Source organism: Odontesthes bonariensis, chromosome 24 (genome assembly GCF_027942865.1).
Source record: "Odontesthes bonariensis isolate fOdoBon6 chromosome 24, fOdoBon6.hap1, whole genome shotgun sequence".
Taxonomy (NCBI): Eukaryota; Metazoa; Chordata; class Actinopteri; order Atheriniformes; family Atherinopsidae; genus Odontesthes; species Odontesthes bonariensis.
Genome location: NC_134529.1, coordinates 28,851,571 through 28,871,078, shown reverse-complemented (window position 1 = coordinate 28,871,078; position 19,508 = coordinate 28,851,571). Strand labels below are relative to the sequence as shown.

Sequence of the window (19,508 nt, the reverse complement as noted above, 5' to 3'; positions counted from 1 at the left end):
GCGGGGTACACCAGTCCATCACAGGGCCACACAGAGACAAACAACCACACTCACTCCTAAGGACTTTCTTTTTTTAAAATAAAGTCACTAATTAACCTAACATGCATGTTTTTGGACAGTTGGAGGAAGCTGGAGTAGCCGGAGAGAAGCCACGCATACATAGGGTTGCCACCTGTCCAGGATTTTCATGGTCTGTCCAGGAAAATAAAAATAAAAATCCTGGACACTGAATGTCCCGGATTTTTGTACATGATGTGCAAAATGTGTATTTCAGTTTAATTGAAGCCTTCTCGCTGTGAGGCGACGGTGCTAACCACCATGCAGCCCCGGACATGCCAAGAATCACTTTCAAATTTTACAATTAATGGAAATGTAGCATTTTAATTCTAAATAGTGCGTTAATAGTTAAGTTACCTCTGGCGTACTGCCATCGCCCGTTTTGCATACTTAGGCTACTTGCTTGCTTTCCCTTCAGAGTGAATGGTTGATAATATTTGCTGTAATAAAAACGATTTAGGAAACCATCTGTGGACTTTGATACTAAATTTTGCATCATCCTCTGGAGTCTGGACACACAAGCGGTAAGTAGTGCACTGGCCTTCTGAAATGATACTTTGTATCATGTAGCGTTAAGCCATCATCTCACTTCCCTTCACTGGTCAGCTGCTGCGGTCGTTGCTTGGCAACGCCTGCATAGGGAGATTGAGGGCGTATTCACACCTACCTCGTTTGGTCCGGACCAAACGACCAAACGGACCAGATTTTCGTTGGTTCGGACCTTTTGGGATGGTCTGAATACAAACCACCGAACTCTGGTCCGGACCAAACAAGCGGACCGAGACCGAGCTGAAAGGTCGGACTCGGTCCGGATCAAACGAACCATGGTGCGGATCTTTTGGAGGTGTGAAAGCAGACCGGACCTAATCCCAGACTTTTGCTTTTTTGTACCTCGGAAGCATCCGTCGTTTGTCTGCTGCTAGGTAACAGAACATTAGTTCTTCTAATTACTAGACCGGCTGTGGTAAAGCTAACGAAAGACCGAATCAGCGTTCTCCTCCGTAGCCGCCTTGCCATTTGTCGTCGTTGTTGATAAATTACTTGTACAGCAGCATAGTAATTACACAGTTGTGAAAATAGCAAAACGTTGAAAAACATATAGTTTTGATTATATTAAAAGCAATAACGGCACGGAAAGCGTCCATGGCTACATTCACTTTTGGACTTAGCATTTTGTGTTGCGCGTGTCGATTCTGACCAATAGCCGAACGACTTCAGGGCGCGAGGCTTTGTTGACATATTTTGGTCCGTTTACTGAAATGTACAGTCTGAAAGCAAACCGCACCAAAATGAAAAAAAAAAGGTTCGGACCAAAGCAAGTGAACTATCGGACTTTCCTGGTCTGAATACGCCCATAGTTCGCTCAGCGGCGGCTTGTAAAAAAAACCCTCATGATTTTAACTCTAAAACACATTAAAGTATTAATGATTGATTGAATATTTATTTCTTTGGTAAGTGACCATGGTATAAGTGGGATAATGCCCGATGAGGTGTCCATTACCAGAGATGAATGGACTTCGCTTCGCATCAGACGGTTCATTTCTGGACAGCTCGTCGGGCATTATCCCTTACATAATGCTTCCTTTTCAGTGTACTCTATGACCGTTAACTTTCCTATATGATAAAGATTCGAAACAAAGAATAATGATGATGATTCCTGATAACAATATGGATTAAATTAGATTCTGGATCTTTTAGATGCAGTTCATGTGTTTCTGCAGGTGCACGTCAGTGCTGGAGGACACTTCTTACAGACCAACCTGCTGCGCCCACAACTCAACTGCATTTGTTTTAGTTGGATTCCACAAGTTAAGTTTAGTTCACCTGCGTGCGTTCCATCTACACTGTTCAGCTTCATTGGGCTTCTAACACAACGCACCAACGCCACATTAAGCAGCACGTCACTCCATGCCACGCTCCTATTGGTGGATTAAGAGACTACAACATAGAAGATGGAAACTCCAAAGAAAGAACCAGCTTGTTGTGAAATGACACAATCAGTGGGGCAACAGAAACTGAGCATGAAATGCAGGTTAGAGGAAGACATCAGGTCATGGGCAGGAGCGTCAGCACCGCCGTGTGGCCACATTGTCAAATTACATGGAGACTAAATGAAAAACAGCTGACAGCAGTTATATTTTCACTAAAACAACATTAATTCACGTGAAGGACAGTAGCAGAAGAAGAGTTGAATCACACCGTGGACAGTAATGTGTTACATCTCTGAAAGACACCAGAAAACCTGCCAGCAATATCTGAGATTCAGAATAAGTTTCTGCAACAATGTTGAAAAAAATAAATAAATAATAAACTTACAAAGCATAAAGAAAGTAGCTACACGGGCACATCTTCCTGTACAGATAGGCAAGCCATTGATGCAAACACAGAAGACAGAATAAGAGCTGGCAGTGAATTACAATAAAAGGGATGATAACATAGATAAAGTGCAAACATGAGGAGATGGTGGAGAAGTGGTGGCATCGCAGTGACCTCCATCCAGTTCCTATAAACCTACCAAACATTAGAAACGCTGCTAAAAACCCAGGTGCATAGCTAAAGTGACTCAGGAGAGCAATTCAGTCATGAAGTGGGTTTAATTCAAAGCAGCTGAGCTCTAAATCAAACTAACCAAACCATGTCACACCATATAGTCTTCATTTAACCATGTGAGCAGAAAGGACAATTAAGTTTAAATTCACTGAGATTTTAGAAACACTTGCATGGTTATATTGTACAATTAACAAGAATTTGTTAAAGACATTAGTTCACGAGATAAAACCACCAGGTTCAACCAGTCAGACATGCGACTGGTTGAACTGCAGCTACTGCTGGTCAAAGAATCCCGAGCACAGATCTGAGAGCAGCCTTAAAGAAGCCACCGAGTCCAGGCCAACATTGTTCAGTCATTAGGCCATTATTCTGTCGGAAGATGGAGAGAAGAACGAGGGGAAAAAAGCAGAGAGCTGGGAGTATACTTTAACTTTAGACAGTGCTGCTTGGGGTGGGTCATTTAGGGGCTGCAGAGATGACAGTGAGGGGGCCGGTGAATCTGTGAAGCAGGTGTCAAACGGAAAAACAAAACCGTGCATGCAAATGAATCGTCTTTATATTCTACGAACAGAGCCTGGGACATCTGACATGTTCCAAACGGAAGTAGCTCATTTCGTATTGCATCAACATTTTGAGAAGCTTGAAAGCAACTTTCAGCTAAAACTAGTTAAATGAGTCCAATAATTGCCATGTGGGTCCCTGAGCAACAACATCTGATGCTTGCTAGAATTTCTTACAATATATTTGGAGGCATCAACACCTGTGTGAACATAAGTGTGAAGCTATTACATCGTCTACCAGCACATTCTGTGCACTTTCAGAGGTTTGACATGAATCAGTGATTCCGGTGTCAACTTCATTCATTTGCTTGCACAGACTGTTTTTGGTTAGATTCATTTTTCCTCAGTTTGTGAGTAACAGCTGTCAGATGTCCCAAAAATACCAAATAAAAAGCTTTGCCCACCGTCTTCAGCATAAAATTATGACCACTTCTGAGCCTGCTGACTCTTAGCAAAGTAGACTGAGCTTCTGATGTGAACACGGCTCAGATCTTCTCAGGTGCCGTCTGGGTTGTAGTTTAAAAGGTAGTCAGCGGAAAGAATGTGTGCTATGCTTGGATCAAGCACAACTGGTTGCTCAAGACTGACATAACTGTGCTGAAAGAAGCCTCTCAGTCTGGTGTGCTTTCAGTAATGAGGCGTGAAGCACAAGCTGCCCGTCTGAAAGTGCATTCAGTTGTCTAAGAGTTCAAGACCAGGAGTGTTGCCATCATAAAAGCTCGCTCTGCAAGTCACTTCGTCAACATTTTAGATACTTCATCCCATCACAATAAGTGGAAAATCTGAACTACATTTGAATCTGTTGTTAATTCAAGTGAATCTGATTTGGTTTACAGAGAAGTTTTTTTTAATCCTTGGTTTCCAATCACAGCTGGCTGTTGTTCTAATACCGGGCAGCATCATCGTAGGAGCTCACGTCCTCCTCGAAGAAATCCTCCAGTTTCCACTGCAGGGTCTCAAATGTGGGCCGGTCCTGTTCGTTTTTCTTCCAACAGTCCGTCATAATGCCATACAAGACTTTGGGGCAGTTGGGGGGGCACGGCATCCTGTAGCCCTGCGGAACCTGCTGGATCACCTGATAGTTTGTCATGGCTGGAAGAATCAGAGGAAGGCATGGTTACTGGTCTAACAGAAGAAATTCGGAGCCAAACCATTTACCTGGATGGTTTACACCTCTCTCACCTGGGTAGGGCATCTGGCCAAATGTCATGATCTCATACAGCAAAATTCCAAAGGACCAAACGTCAGATTTGCTGGTGAACTTATTGTTGTGGATGGCCTCTGGAGCAGTCCACTTCACAGGGAATTTAGTTCCTTCTTTGGCCTCATACACATTTTCACTTTCCCTCTAAAAACAAAAAGTTTATCACTTTCAGTCCATCATCATTGGTGGAAACATTAAACAGGTGCTTTTCTGACACGGTTTAGACCAGGGGTCGGCAACCGTGTTCCTGATGCTGCGGAAAATAAATTAAAGTATCCAATTCAAGTGTATTTTATTTGTGTTCGTTTTTTTTTGGTTTTTTTTCAAACTGTAGTTCTACATTGGAAGATTATTGTGATCTTGAAATATTAAAATAAAATTACATTTCATTATTTTTAGTCGCTCAAGATATGCATCACACTTGCCGAAAGCTGGTATATACACTGTGCATTTATGGAGACTTTCCAACCCAAGTATGGAGAAACGTAAGAAAAGAAGAAAATAGAACATTTATAATGCCTGGGCAAATTCATTTGCATTTACCTCAGAGGGGCTTACCAGTATGCCTAATTAGTAGTGAGAAAGAGACCTTCAACTGTTTTTTTAAAATTATTATTATTTTTTTTTTTTTTAAGAGTTCAAAATGCGTTCATTCCATAAAGAAAATGTCCTTCTCTGTAGCACTTCATGGATTTCGTAAGCAACACACTACATTTGTTAATACAAAGCTTAAAGGTAAACAAAACAATATTTTCATTTTAGATGTGAAAAAGTATTTGCGGCTCCCAGTGTTTTCGTTTCCGTGGAAACCGGGTCCAAATGGCTCTGAGTGTTAAAGGTTGCCGACCCCTGCTCTAGACTAATCTGCGATGCAGAGGGCTCCCGCACACATTTGGGCATCACTGTTGTTAATAATACTCAAAGTGAAACCAGTTCTGTTGCCTTGGGGAGTATTACAACACAACACATTTAACTAGTTGGGAATGCAGCCCTGTTTTAGACTCATTTATAGGCATCAGTACAAAGCACTGGAATGCTGTTAAAGAAGAAGTTAATAGTGAAAAGAGCTTTGACTTTTTGCATTCAGAATATAACTTAAAAAAATGCCAAACCCACCATGAAAACCCTGGCAAGGCCAAAATCTGCCACTTTGCAGATGTTGTTCTCACCCACAAGGACATTCCTGGCTGCCAGGTCTCTGTGGATGTAGTTCTGAACCTCCAGGAAAGACATGCCTGCTGCCACCTGGGCAGCCATCTCAATCTGGTCGTTGATGCGCAAGGTTCTGCCCTTATCCTCTGTAATCCAATAATAAATGTACTTATCAGTCACAGTCTCACCGTGTTTGAAGTTTCATGTATGGCCTTGTATTTATTAAGCAACCAAGCCTGAGCCGGCCGCACAGCTCTCTGTGAGCAGTGGATGGTCGCTGGACAAACGGCAACAATCATGGGTGACACCAGTCCAGCATGGTGCCACAGTGGGAAAACTTGAAAGAACATCATTGTTCAACTGCAACAGATCTTTTACACAATTCGCCTATAGCAGGCTTTTACGACAAATACCACATATCCATCTCAAGTCAAATCAATTGATTTCATAGATTTCTAATTTACTTCATTAAAAATATATAAAGCAATATTGCAGAAGACATGCAGTGTAACTGCGTTGTAGTATCCAGTTAGTCATCTTTAAAGAGTCTTCTTCAGGTATGTTTGCTGATCTGATACAGGACCTGAAAAACAGTACAACAAGTACAGCTGGTTTCAGTGCACCAATAGTGAGTTGGCACACCCGTGTGCCCACAGTAGCAGTCGTGCTAATGAACAGATCTCTGACTTTAGCTTAAACTCATGTCAGAAGTGCATTCTTAAGATTCCTAAGCCTGGAGAGGACTGTTGGATGATAAGAGTTGTGCTTTTGCTGCTGGTGTCCAGGACCAGTTTGACTTTAATAATAGGATTCCAACTAATAGATTCACTGACTGAAAACATGCCTGATGATCTGATAAGATGCCCCTGGCATTTTCAAACTAGGTTCTAATGTTAACTGTTAAAACCATTGTGTGACTTTGAACACACCTCACTTACTGACTGACCATCTCATGCCTGGAGAGATGAACTGCACATAAACACCCCTGAAAGTGACCACCAGTCTCAAACTGCAGTCATGTCATTTGAGAGATGCTGATAAAGCAAATGCAACATTTCACAGCATATTTGTATTCCAGGAGTTTCTGTCCGTTGTGACCTCAGACAGTAGAGACTTGACTCTTTAAACACATTCTACGCATGTTCTCCTGAAGTGTTAACTGCTGCAGCAGTTCATCATTAGTTCTATACTGCCTGCTTCAGCACCTCTGGACATATGCTTTTCTGTGTCTTCTTGGGATTTTCCGTTTTGAAAAACTTCTTCAAACATCTGCTCTGCTACTGGAATGATTCCTGCTGGTAATTCTTGCAGAACCATGCCAGTGGGAAAGCTGTTTACACGAGGGAAAAGCTGATTGAGCTTTTCAAACAAGTAATGCCTGGAATAAAATCTCAAATCGATATAAGTTGGAAAGCAGATATCTTGGATGTAGGGCAGGAGGAGGTGGAAACCTTTTCTTCTCTTGATTGTCACTGTGAATGTGGAATCAATAGCAGATAAGATTAATTCAATTCAATTCATTTTTATTTATATAGCGCCAAATACAACAAATGTCATCTCAAGGCACTTAGATAATAAGTCCAATTCAAGCCAATTGGAATTCAATTCATTATAATCATAATTATTCAGAAAATAATCCAATTCGTTCATATAGAGCCAATTCAAAAACAATTTCCTAGCTAAGAAAACCAACAGATTGCACTGAAAACTTTTTCTTTTTCGGTCCAATCTCCCGTCCTGAGCGTGCCTGAATTAATGAGTTAGGACTGCCACCAAGTACATAGCAGGAACATCAGGAGAGCATAGGTTCTCTTTCGTAGGCTTGTGTTTGTTTATATATTTTAAGCTTCAAAGGAAAATTGGAAAAAATGATTGATCCTCAAAGTGGAAAAAAAATAAACAGAAAAAACAACTTTGCTTTGATCAGTTGTTAAACAAAAAAAAAAGCCAGGTAGCACGTCATGGCAGGGGCCATAATGCCCAGTCGTATAACCAAGCCTTTATACACAAAGACATAAACCCTACACGAACGATCATATAATCTGCTCTGGATTACAACACGTTTACCTCCAACACAGGCTTGCTACCATGTGATCAGGCTAAAACCAGATCAGCCAAAGACCAAAGTCCTTTTAGCCGCAATCTCACAACCCAAATCGCATGACCATATGTGAGGCTTGCTGAAAAGATGGCCCAGTAAATCAAAAGGTTCAGCTCCCCGTTTACAACAAACCAGTGCATTATTCTCCTTCATTTTCTTATTAACATCCAAAGACCGAAAAAGACTGAGCCCTTTCCATTTCTCAATGGAAAGGGCCAAACTGGTCAAGTAAAATGGCACAGTGGCGTTGAACTCCGACCCTTCAGTACAATCATGGTCAGGTGTGTATGCAGAAAAGTGTGGCGGTCTTACTCTGGAGATACTCCAGCAGGCTGCCGTTCGTCATCAGCTCTGTGATGATGTAGATGGGCTCCTCCATGGTGCAAACAGCGTACAACTGGATCAGCTTAGGGTGCCGCAGTCTCTTCATGAGCTGAGCTTCTCTCAGGAAGTCTTGGGGGTCCATTGTTCCTAGGAGAGAAAAGTAGTGGTTCTAACATAAGATTACTTCCCCTTCTTTGGATTTCATATCAAATATATATTCTCTTCCTGGGGGGGGGGGGGGGTCCTGAGGGCAAGATGGGACATGTAACCCCCCCAGCATGTTCTGGGTCTCTTCCCCAGCGCCTCCTCCCGGTTGGACGTACCCTAAAAACCTTCAGAGGGAGGTTGGAGGAAGGGGGCATCCTAACCAGATGAGCCAACTCAGCCGACTCTTTCATGGAGGAGCAGTGCCTCTAATCCGAGCTCCCTCCGGATGGTAGAGCTCCTCCCCCCATCTCTAAGGCTGAGCCCCACCCCCCTCTGAAGGAAACTCATTTCAGCCGCTTGTATCCACGACCTGATTCTTTGGGTCACCACCCAGATCTGTGAGCACAGGTGAGGGTTGGAACAAAGATGATCCCTTTGTTCAAAACTGTGATAAATTAGTCCATAACGACAACTATACGCCATTTCCAAGTGCTCTGCAAACCACTTCCACTTGTGTGTCAGTGTAGCATAAAATGCAATACAAGCTCAGATATTTCCTAAGACATGTAGTCATATGTAGGAAAGATTATCACATCTTAAGTTCCTTACTGTATTCGTGTGATAACACACTTCCATAAAAACTGAACAAAGTCCATTACATTGATTTATTTGAACGTTCATGCTTCCTTTTACAAGGAATTTTTATGATTTCTTTCTGGAAATCTTTATGACGCTACATTTTGACACACACTCAAACCCAGTCAGAGCATTTGGAACAAACATTTCAAGAAAGTTTAGAATGGCTTAATAAACAAGAACTTTAATCCCTGTACCAGTAGGTCACATCACACCACTGTAATTTCATGCTGAGAAAACTACTATATTTATGTGTACCAGGTTTGAGGGTCTTCACTGCTACTGATGTGGTGTCATTCCACAGTGCCTCAAACACGTCGCCAAACTGTCCAGCTCCCAGCTTCCTCTGCAGATCGATGGTTCTGCGATCAATTTCCCATTGGTCCACTGTGTTGTAGGACAGACCATAGGTCTGTGGAACCTCCGTCTGCATGTAAAAGAGGAGTCACAGTTCAAATAAATGGTAATAATAGAATTTAGAAAGCAAGCTGAATTTGTTTGAGTTGATGTGCTTAGCTGCATTTCACCTTTTTGCATGGCTGACCCAGACGCACACAGAGGCCATCGGACTGTCCGGAGTAATACCCGACCAACTCCTTCAGTGTTGGAAAGAATCTGGTTTTCGACACAAAGTAGTGACCATTCTCGGTTTTTTTTAGCTTGTAATGCTTCACCTTCCCATTGTCCAGCACTGACAGAAAACAGAACAGAATAATATTCCCATTAATCTTCCAAAGGAAAATGATATTGTTGCACTTAGAATGAAAATGATTACATTTAAAAAGAAACAATGATATCCTGTTGGATCTCAGTGCTAAATTTGATACGGTTGATCACAGTATCTTATTACAGAGACTTGAACATGTTATTGGGATTAAAGGGACTGCATTAGGCTGGTTTAAGTCATATTTATCTGATAGATTTCAGTTTGTTCTTGTAAATGAAGAATCTTCCTCACACACCAGAGTAAGTCATGGAGTTCCCCAGGGTTCTGTGCTTGGACCCATTCTTTTCACTTTATACATGCTTCCATTAGGTAACATTATTAGACAGCATCGCATAAATTTCCACTGCTATGCTGATGATACCCAGCTGTACTTATCTATGAAACCAGATGAACCCAATAGGTTGGTCAGACTATAAGCATGTCTTAAAGACATAAAGACCTGGATGACTCAGAACTGTCTGCTTCTAAATTCAGACAAAGTTTCAGAGAAACTGTCTAGTTATATAGTTACTCTCGATGGTATTTTCTAGTTCTAGCTTCTAGTTCTACAGTGAGGAACCTTGGAGTTATTTTTGACCAGAATTTATCATTTGACTCGCATATAAAACAGGTTTCTAGGACTACCTTCTTTCATCTTCGTAATATTGTTAAAATCAGGAACATCTCGTCTCAGAGTGATGCAGAAAAACTGCTCCATGCATTTGTTACTTCAGGATTGGACTACTGTAATTCTTTATTATTGGGCCGTCCCACATATTCTCTGAAAAGCCTTCAGCTGATCCAAAATGCTGCAGCCAGAGTTCTGATGAGAACTAACAGCAGAGATCATATTTCTCCAGTTTTAGCTTCTCTTCATTGGCTCCCTGTTAAATTCAGAACAGAATTTAAGATTCTTCTCCTTACATATAAAGCTCTTAATGACCGAGCTCCATCATATCTTAAAGATCTCATTGTAAGATATTTTCCTGACAGAGCACTTTGCTCTCAGACTGCAGGTTTACTAGTGGTTCCTTTCAGCTTTTGCCTGCTGAAACCTATGAAACAGACACAGATGTATTTTGAAACAGTTTGGTCAGGACAGGAAAAAATGCAGGAAAAAAAAAACAACTTTTGAGTTTACCGATTTTAAATTATGAAGAAAATTGGGGTTACTTCCAAATCATATACAATATTTAGAGTCGTCAATGTCTGCTTTAAACAAGCCTCAACCTCAACTGACACACTGCTCATATTTTCAGTGAAAGCTAAAGAAAACAGAGGAAAAATAAAATAAATAATAAAAAGCAAAACTTGAACCAGAAGAGACTTCAGTAATCCCTACTCCTGCTTTCCACTGGAGTTGCTCAGCAGAAATGCACTGTTAAGCTAACAAGGCTAAAATCGGGCTTTTCATTGACTTTAAACAAAGGTTTTCAAAACAAGCATCTGATAAAGTCCTCCACCTTTTTGCTTTCCTGTAACATTCAGCCATCATCACTGAAGCAGCATGTTGGACGTTTTTCTTTTTTTAGTGACTGGTGGGAAAGCAAGATTGACATTTTCCTTTTATGAATGGGCTATAGTAAATATGTTGGCCAAAAACAAGGGGAGTTATTCATTTGAATGTATGAACCAAACTGTGAAGACTTTAGTCTGTAAACAGAAACAATTAGCTTAAAGGCTTTTTAGAGATGAAGCAAACTGCAGTGGAGGTGATGGTTACCTGCAGGCTCATCTTTCATCAATCGTTACATGGAAACACCGCACATACACAGCCAAGTTTAAGAAGTTGACAATGAATGTTGCGAATTAGCTGAGTTTACTGTGAAAAACAAAGTTTAAAACATCTGAATAGAAATACCTGCCAGCATTTCCACCAGTAAGTCGTGTTGTTCAGCCATAATAATCAGAAAAACTGATTCAGATGCTACACTGAGCTCATGTTAGAAAATCAATCATATCATCTGAAAATGTTACAGTCCATCAATAAAGAATTCAGTCTTAAAAATGTTTTTTTTTTGCTGATTGCCACACAAATGTGTGACCCAACCAGAAGCCAGTGGCTGTGAAATGGACTCGGTCGTGAGCTGGCTTTAATGAATGAGCTACAAGAGTTTACCAAATGGACAAATCAGACCAGAGAGATACACTTATCACACAGGGGAGCAAAGGCCTGGATTTATTTACCTCGATGACCTCCAAACTATCGGTCACTGAAATCAGTGCCACTGAACAAAGTCAGAAGGGCAGAGTTTTCGGTGTCATGAGGGTGGATCTGCTAACCTGGCTCGATTTGCATGGTAACCTACACTCAACTAAAACTTGCTAAGGAGCAACTGATGGTCAAAGTTTTGGACTAAATCATCTCAAAGGACAGACGTTCAAATCAAGCAGAAGTACTGAAAGTGTCATCTTTCAGTATCTAATCTACAAAACATACATTTAAATCAGAAACATTTTAATATCTTGTCCGATTTGCCAACAAACACATTCAACATGGTGAAATAAGAGTCTGGGCCTACATGTTAATTTGATTAGGTCAATAACTTGTGTGATTGCCACGTTAATGACACGCCGTCAGAGCTAAAAAGCAGCTGTCATGACACAAACAGCAGGCATGTATCAACTCACTCATTTGCACAACTATTTCCTGGCAGCATACCTGCCATCTCTTCATGGCAACTGTATTTTTTCCTGATTTTAAAACACCCAGAGCGCTCAGAGCCTGAAGGAGTGTCCGAGTTAGAGAGAGATCACAGTCTCTGAGTGAAGTGCACAGGCAGCATGATGCACTGAAAACTGATATTAATATAGTGGAATGACACAAGCAAAGTCCACCGGCTGGGTCATTATTTGTGGAGCAGCTTCTTTAGTCATTACATGTTAATAATTATTCAGCTATATAATTCAGTGTTTTCCTGTTTTAGGGGAACTTTGTTTTGTTGAATTATTTCCTACAGTGCATGAACTCCTCCATGCGCTTGGTAACAAAGGTATCATTTCCTCTAATTTACAACAACCGGTGGGACCCGTTTGTTCAGCTTTGCATGGCCAGCTGCTGCCAAGTGTTTAGTGTTTGCAAACAGCAACCAAAGATGATTGCTTCATGGATCTTAAAGCCTGTGTGCTGAAAATAAATGTGTGTTGATAATGCTCTTGAAATCAAACTATCAGTGTGGGGTATAAGGTTTGTTTTCAGAAAGAAGTATCTGAGGCTTGAGCTGCTGCTTGTTCTTATTTTACTTACCTGAAAGAGAGAGCTCCCCCCTCTGACTTTCACAGTTTCTGATGAGGAAAGCACCTTGCTGGTTCCCGACGGCAAGCAGCAACTTCTCTGCATCCAACCTCTTCGTGTCTGGGAAATACCATCTGCAGAAACACAATGAACAAACCTTAGTCTCAGACACAAATTAACTGCAATTCAAATTAAATTCAGTCGATTTTCTTCAGTCAAATTTCTTTCTGAGACAAATAACTGGCAGCACACAAATGCATGATTTTTTGTTTTAATGGATAATTTAACTTTGTGATTATAAAACATAAATCAATAAAAAAAATTAAAAAAAAACCCCAGAAATAACAGCTTCAGGACCTCTTCACTCCGTCAGTGCCCAGCGCTGCACAGCCATATTAGTTCAGACTACATCCCTCAAATGTCTGTTTAACTGCTTTGGTAATGTTTTCATTACGCCATGCATGTAGAATGAAAGAAGATTATACATACAATTATAAAAAGGGTTTCTTTTTGTCATGGTTTTAGTTTTGTTGACACCAATAAATATTAAGATATAAATATTAGGGCTGGCTTAAAACAAACACACTGATGCTAAAATGGGTCGATCATGAAATACTCCGGCATCATCTTCAACTCCGCCTGTTGAGTTTCCAGCTGCAACCACGTTGAGTCTTTGCAACAGCTACAAACAGTGCAAGTAAATCTAACTCGATTTAGTGTCTTTAATCCTTACAATATAGCTAATGAAACACTACAAGAACAGTCAGTTCATCCAACTACATACTGAAGAGCGAGCTGCTGTGCACCACAGTTAAGAAGTTTAACTGACAATCCGACTGGTGTGTACGTTTCAGTCAAATAACTTAAGTTATTCAATTCCCTATTTATGGTCAGAAATGTTCTGTCTATTCATTTCTACACCCAATGAATCCTGTACAAGGTTGCAGGGGGGCTGGAGCCCATCCTAAACCCTGAATGAGTTTACCAGTCCATCACAGGGCCAACAGAGACATACCAGCATGCATGCTCACACTCACTCCCAAAGCCAATTTAGAATCCCAAATTAAAGGGATAATTCGCCTCTTGACATGAAGCTGTATGACATCCCATATTAGCAATATCATTTATTAAATTTGACTTACCCCCTGCTGCGTCCTGTGAGCAGAAAAAGTAGGAAAAAGTCAGACCTCACAATTGCTTGGCGCTATTTTCTCTCCCTTCGTATCACTACGGGCTGTGTAGACCGAAGTGCAGACCGAGCTGTCCCCTGCTTCTGAGCAGCAAACACCGTAACAGACGCGCCTGTCGGCAGCACGCAGTAATACGAAGCGAGAGAAAATAGCGATTGTGAGGTCTGACTTTTTCCTGGAGAACCATTTTGTGATGCAAATGTATTACTCTTTTGAACGCATATTGTTTTGAGAAGCATAACGCTTTATTTTTTAAACCCCAGCCAACTAGCCGGACTACCTTCATCAACACCAAAACGAGGCTGGAACTCGGCTCACAGGACGCAGCAGGGGGTAAGAACATGTTCATAAATGATGTTGCTGATATGGGATGTCATACAGCTTCATGTCAAAAGAGGCGAACTGTCCCTTTAACCTAACGTGAATATTTTGGACTGTAGGAGAAAGCTGGAGAACCCAGAGAGAACCCATCCATGCAAACTCCACATTAAAAGGCACCTGCAGAGATTGGACTCAGAACCTTCCTGCTGTGAGGTGCCAATGTTAACCATCGTGTAGCCTCCCAAATCATTTAGCAGTGATGCAATCAAGAATAAAAAAATATTACAGAGTTCGACTGAAGTTGATTTAAGAGATGCTCCTTTTGTTAGTTTGATCAAATTGGGCACGTATAGCTGAGGAGGTGCTGTCGGCTGAGGTTGTTCCTACTTACTCGCCTGGTTGAAAAGAGAAAAAAACAAAACTCATGCCATCACATCCCGATATTCCTACTGAACACTGAAGTTCTTCGGACACCATCACTCATCTGCATGTTCACAACTTTTAACAGTTCAAAATAAATCTGATGTATGCATTTATGTTGTTAATGCAACACAACAGGAAAAGGTCACATCCTCAGCCTGATCAAAAGTTTCAGCGAGTCCAAGGCCTTTTCAACATTCCAGGAGCCGCTGATGGAATGCGAAACTGGAGACGCGCAGCATAACTCAGTGTATGTGTCATGAAAAAAAGGTTTGGAACTGATGACACAAATGATGCCCAAAGTGAACGAGGGAACACGAAGCTATTTTCATTCTTAAAAACAAATCAGGAAAAACCGGATTACAGCTGAGAGGTCACAGGCGGGACTTTCCTTTCAGGTTTTTTTCCCTGACACTTCAACTACACGAGGCAATAAAGGGATAGATTAATAACCACAATACATTATCTAAAGGTCTTTCAGACTTTATTCACCTGAATCTAAATTAAATTATTTGTTGAAACAGTGTCTTTATTAAACAGAGATATGGTGAAATAGTATTAGTAGACCGTAAATGTCCAAAAACAGACAAAAAAAAAATATTGTTTCTCCGTGTTAGGCCTTCCATGGGAATGAAGGAATTAACCTGAAATAAAAGCCCCACTTCCTGGTCTCAGATAATGGTTAACTGAGTTCAAGGCAAGACTTCAGACAGATTTCTGTACTACAGCTGGGAAAACACGAGCCCTTATCACACCTTTACACCCTCAGAGCTGGATGCTGGAACTGAGATAACATGGCAGACATTCCTCCTACTGGTCCCAATGACAACAGTAAAAACTTCAATCAGACTTTACCGTGAAATTAAGTTCGTCGTTCATAATCTTAAAAAGAAGCTGATGGATAGATTTTATTTTATTCTAGAAACAAACGCTTATCTAATCAAAAAAAATTATTTTAATTATAATATCTATATAATATTATAATATTAATTGTAATATTTAATATCTTCAGTATCATCCCCCTTATATTGGAGGATTTAAAGTTGTATTCACCATACTGTTGTGAGAACATTTACTTTCATTTTAGATGTTTGCTGGAGAAAAAGTAAAAAAAAAATAAAAAAATTCCCATGACTTGTGGAAGTAATTGTATTTCCTTTAATATAGACCAGAGTGGTGTAAAAAGATGCATTACTCTATAGCTCTGATATAGACTACACTTTTCAAGGTGCAGCTTTCTGACAACCAAAACAAAGATGGCCGCCTGTGAGCGAGCTGCACTGATTTACGCTCAACTTGAGGAGTGTCGTTACATGGACCAAACACGTCATCATGTAGACCCCCTCACTGGAGAAAAGTTCGAAAAGTCGTTCAGGCGTCTGGATATTTCTGAGGTTCTCTCACATCCCCGTAAATTATCTTTAGAAAAAAAAGTGTTGAGTACTGACAACATGAAAAGAAAAATATCTAAAGTCACTGAAGCATTGTTCCTTTAAAAAACGGGTTAGTGTATACAGAGACGATACTTACGGTTCTGCATCAACGCTCTCCACCAGTGCCACATAATTAGCGGGAATATATCCCTGTTTGGAGGCCGAGACCCCGGTGAGGGCTTTTGCAACCCACCAATCACCAGAGCTTTTGTCCAGCGCCTCTAAAGTATCGCCGGTATTGAAGCTCAGGTCCTCCTCGGTTCGGGCGGAGTAGTCGTACAGAGCGACGTAGACCTCCCCGCTGGAACCCGCTGGTGGCGGCGGCAAAGGTCTCTTTGAAGCGGAGTCCGGTCCTGAACTTTCTTTGGTGAAGGGGTTTTTAAGAACTATGGGGACGGGTTCGTCCTCAGACTTGGTCTCGCCTCCGGACTGGTCAGACTTCTTAACACACGCCAAACAACTCTGCCAACACGCAGAAAACTTCTTCTGGATCTCCATGGTTCTGCTGCTCAATCACCACCGGTCACTGTGCGCGAGGACAGATGCGGTCGTCTTTCATCCCCATGATCTGCGTGCCATGAAATCCTAATTTAACTTTAATAACCCCTGTATGGGGCATCAGCGCTCTCTGCAACTGAAATGAGGTGCTTCCTGGTCGCAGAGCAGGTTCATAGTGCAGGTGGAATCACACGCACCTGCTGAGGAATGAGGAATGAGGAGCGGCTCGCGCTCAGCACCTTGGTGACGTCATATAACCGCTGTGTCTCCGTCTGGGTTAGGCAACTGGAAGAAGATCTGGCTCTTAACCAACCGATACCTGTTAACTAATAAAGTCAGAGAAGTTTCATTTAAGTTAATTCATAGATTTTATCCATCCAATGATCATATTGTTAAAAGATTAAAAAAAGACATTGAAGTGAAATGTACTTTCTGTTCTATACAGACTGAAACTGTTACCCATTTATTTTGGCACTGCCCTATTGTCCAAAGACTGTGGAGTGATATCTGTAACTTCATCGCTAACAACATTGATAATGAGTTTAATTTATCTTGGAGGAGTGTATTGTTTGGGCTCCATGACATTAACAAAACCAAAGAAAAAGCCAACATAACTTTTATTATCAACCTCATCATTTTAATGGCAAAATTTCATATCCATAAATGTAAATTCATGAAAAAAAAACTTATTTTCTTGCCTTTCTCGGTGAGCTCAGGCAGTACATGACCTCCATTAAATACTCAAACAACCAGAAAGCGATTAAGACTGATGATATCCGTGAACACTTGAATATTTTATTATGACCTATTTTATCCCCTGGCGTATAATATCGAAATGTTTCATGTATAATGTAAAAAAAAAAAATTTCTTCAATAAAAGGAAGTTGAGAAAAAAAAATAAAAAGGTTAATTAGGCAACTTCCTTTTGACTTAGATGGAATGGAACCATAACATGAAGGTGGAAAATGTCCATATATTTGAATGCCTTTTTTTATTCAGATAATATAAGCCTTATAGTTTGCTTCCACATAAGATAACATTATGAGAAAAGTGTGTTCGCTTCAAGACGCAAGCAGTGAGACAGACAGGCTACTTAATGTCCAACAACCATTTTTCTACCGCAAGTTCGTCTTTCTTCGAGTGAAAGTTGGAACACTTATATCACAGGTACATGAGGATCATTCACTAAGTGTGTGTGAAATTACCATTTTTTTTTAAATCGAAATTTAATGAGCAACAGGAATTTATAAAACCAATGCTATGGTAACAGATGGAAATCAACGTGAAACTTCCACAGCTGATTCCTTAGATTAAAACAATTTAATTTATTTGGATTTAAATTGGATGCGTTCTGATGGTGTCAAAGAACAGTAAAATAAACAGTAAGAAGTATTTAAAAAAACAATCACTGGAGACTGTGCATGCTTACTGCTTCTGGCAGGAAGGAGCGGGCAGTGTTGCTCAATATGTTCATCAACTTGTGCAGAGTTCTTCTTTCTGTAATTAAGTCATTCCAGTTGCCTTATTCTTGGTCCACCTAAAATCAACAGTCATTTCTTGTTTCATTCACGTTTAAGATTGTTCCCACACCATTCCGCAGAGTTCCCTGTTCTCAGCCTCTATAGTCCATCGCTGACACCTAACAACTGCAGAGTCATCAGAATATTTCCAGAGATGAGCTATACTAGAAGTCTTCAATCTGAGGTGTACAGATTGAAGAGAAGTGGTAAGAGTACAGCCCCTTGTGCTGTGCCTGTGACCACTTTCTCAGACACACAACCCTTAGGTCCCAAAAACTGTGGTATGTTTGTCAGATAGTCAATAATACCTTTTAAAAATCAATAAAAATGTTGATCACAAAAGGGAAAAAAATGCTGTAACTTCCTCTTATAACAGTGCCAATTATTAAATGTGTGATGTTTAAAATGTGCAGAAGAGATCTTACTCTCTCCAGTTCTGAAGTCCTGACATGAATGATTACAACAAATTAATATGGGATTAATGCAAATAGATTCCATATACTCATTGAAATGATAGATGGACTGTAGTTATTTAGTCATTTTCAAAGCTAGCTGACCACTCAAAGTGCTTTTACACTTCAAGCCATATTCATCCATTCAATTCAATTCAATTCAGTTTTATTTATATAGCGCCAAATTACAACAAATGTCATCTCAAGGCACTTAAATAGTATAGTCCAATTCAAGCCAATTCAATTGGAATTAAATTAATTGTAATCATAATTATTTACAAAATAATCCAATCCATTCATATAGAGCCAATTCAAAAATAATTTCCTAGCTAAGGAAACCAACAGATTGCACTGAAACTTGTCTTCAGTCCAATCTCCCGTCCTGAGCGTGCCTGAGGCGACTGTGGAGAGAAACGACTCCCTTTGAACAGGAAGAAACCTCTGGCAGAACCAGAACCAGGAAGGGTGGCCATCCGCCTCCACCAGCTGGGGTTTCAGAGGACAGAAAAGAGGGGACAACAAACACCGTAACACCATTCAAAGGATACCTGTTGGAACAGGGAAACAAGAGTTAATGACCACAATAATGTCACTTATACATGGGCGTCGCACCCGTGGGGGATGGGGGTGTTTTGACACCCCCACTTTTACAGCAAGATGATTTCATCTTTTTGAATTTTCAATGACCAAATAAAGTTTTAACAAATCATAAAATGTGTTTTAAAGTCTCTGTACCCTCTTTAGAATAATTCCATCCAGATTTGAGCAGTCTAACTATCCATACAGGACCTAGTTTAGGACGATCAAATTAAAAAAAAAACAGTGAAATGGCCCTATTCTGCATTTTTACAAATCAGAGAAAGGTTTCACAAATCCCAAACAAGGTTTTAATGAATCTATAGCCTTTTTAGAATAATTCCATCCAGATTTGAGCAGTGTAAGTATTGTAGTTTCCATAGGTTTAGGGCGATCAAAATGCAAAAAAATGCAGTGAAATGGCCC

The 19,508-nt window shown here is 40.5% G+C and overlaps 1 protein-coding gene across 1 annotated transcript; it reads right to left on the bottom strand.

Moving 5' to 3' along the window:
• Nucleotides 1–2,189: 2,189 nt before the first annotated feature.
• frk (fyn-related Src family tyrosine kinase) lies at nt 2,190–16,721 on the bottom strand. Its single transcript, XM_075459878.1, has 8 exons — nt 16,134–16,721; nt 12,685–12,806; nt 9,259–9,422; nt 8,990–9,158; nt 7,937–8,095; nt 5,488–5,669; nt 4,350–4,515; nt 2,190–4,259 (listed from the first exon to the last, which is right to left on the bottom strand). Exons 1-8 carry the CDS (start codon nt 16,532–16,534, stop codon nt 4,051–4,053), a joined length of 1,572 nt encoding a protein of 523 aa, XP_075315993.1. The 5' UTR covers nt 16,535–16,721; the 3' UTR covers nt 2,190–4,050.
• Between the last annotated feature and the right edge of the window lie 2,787 nt (nt 16,722–19,508).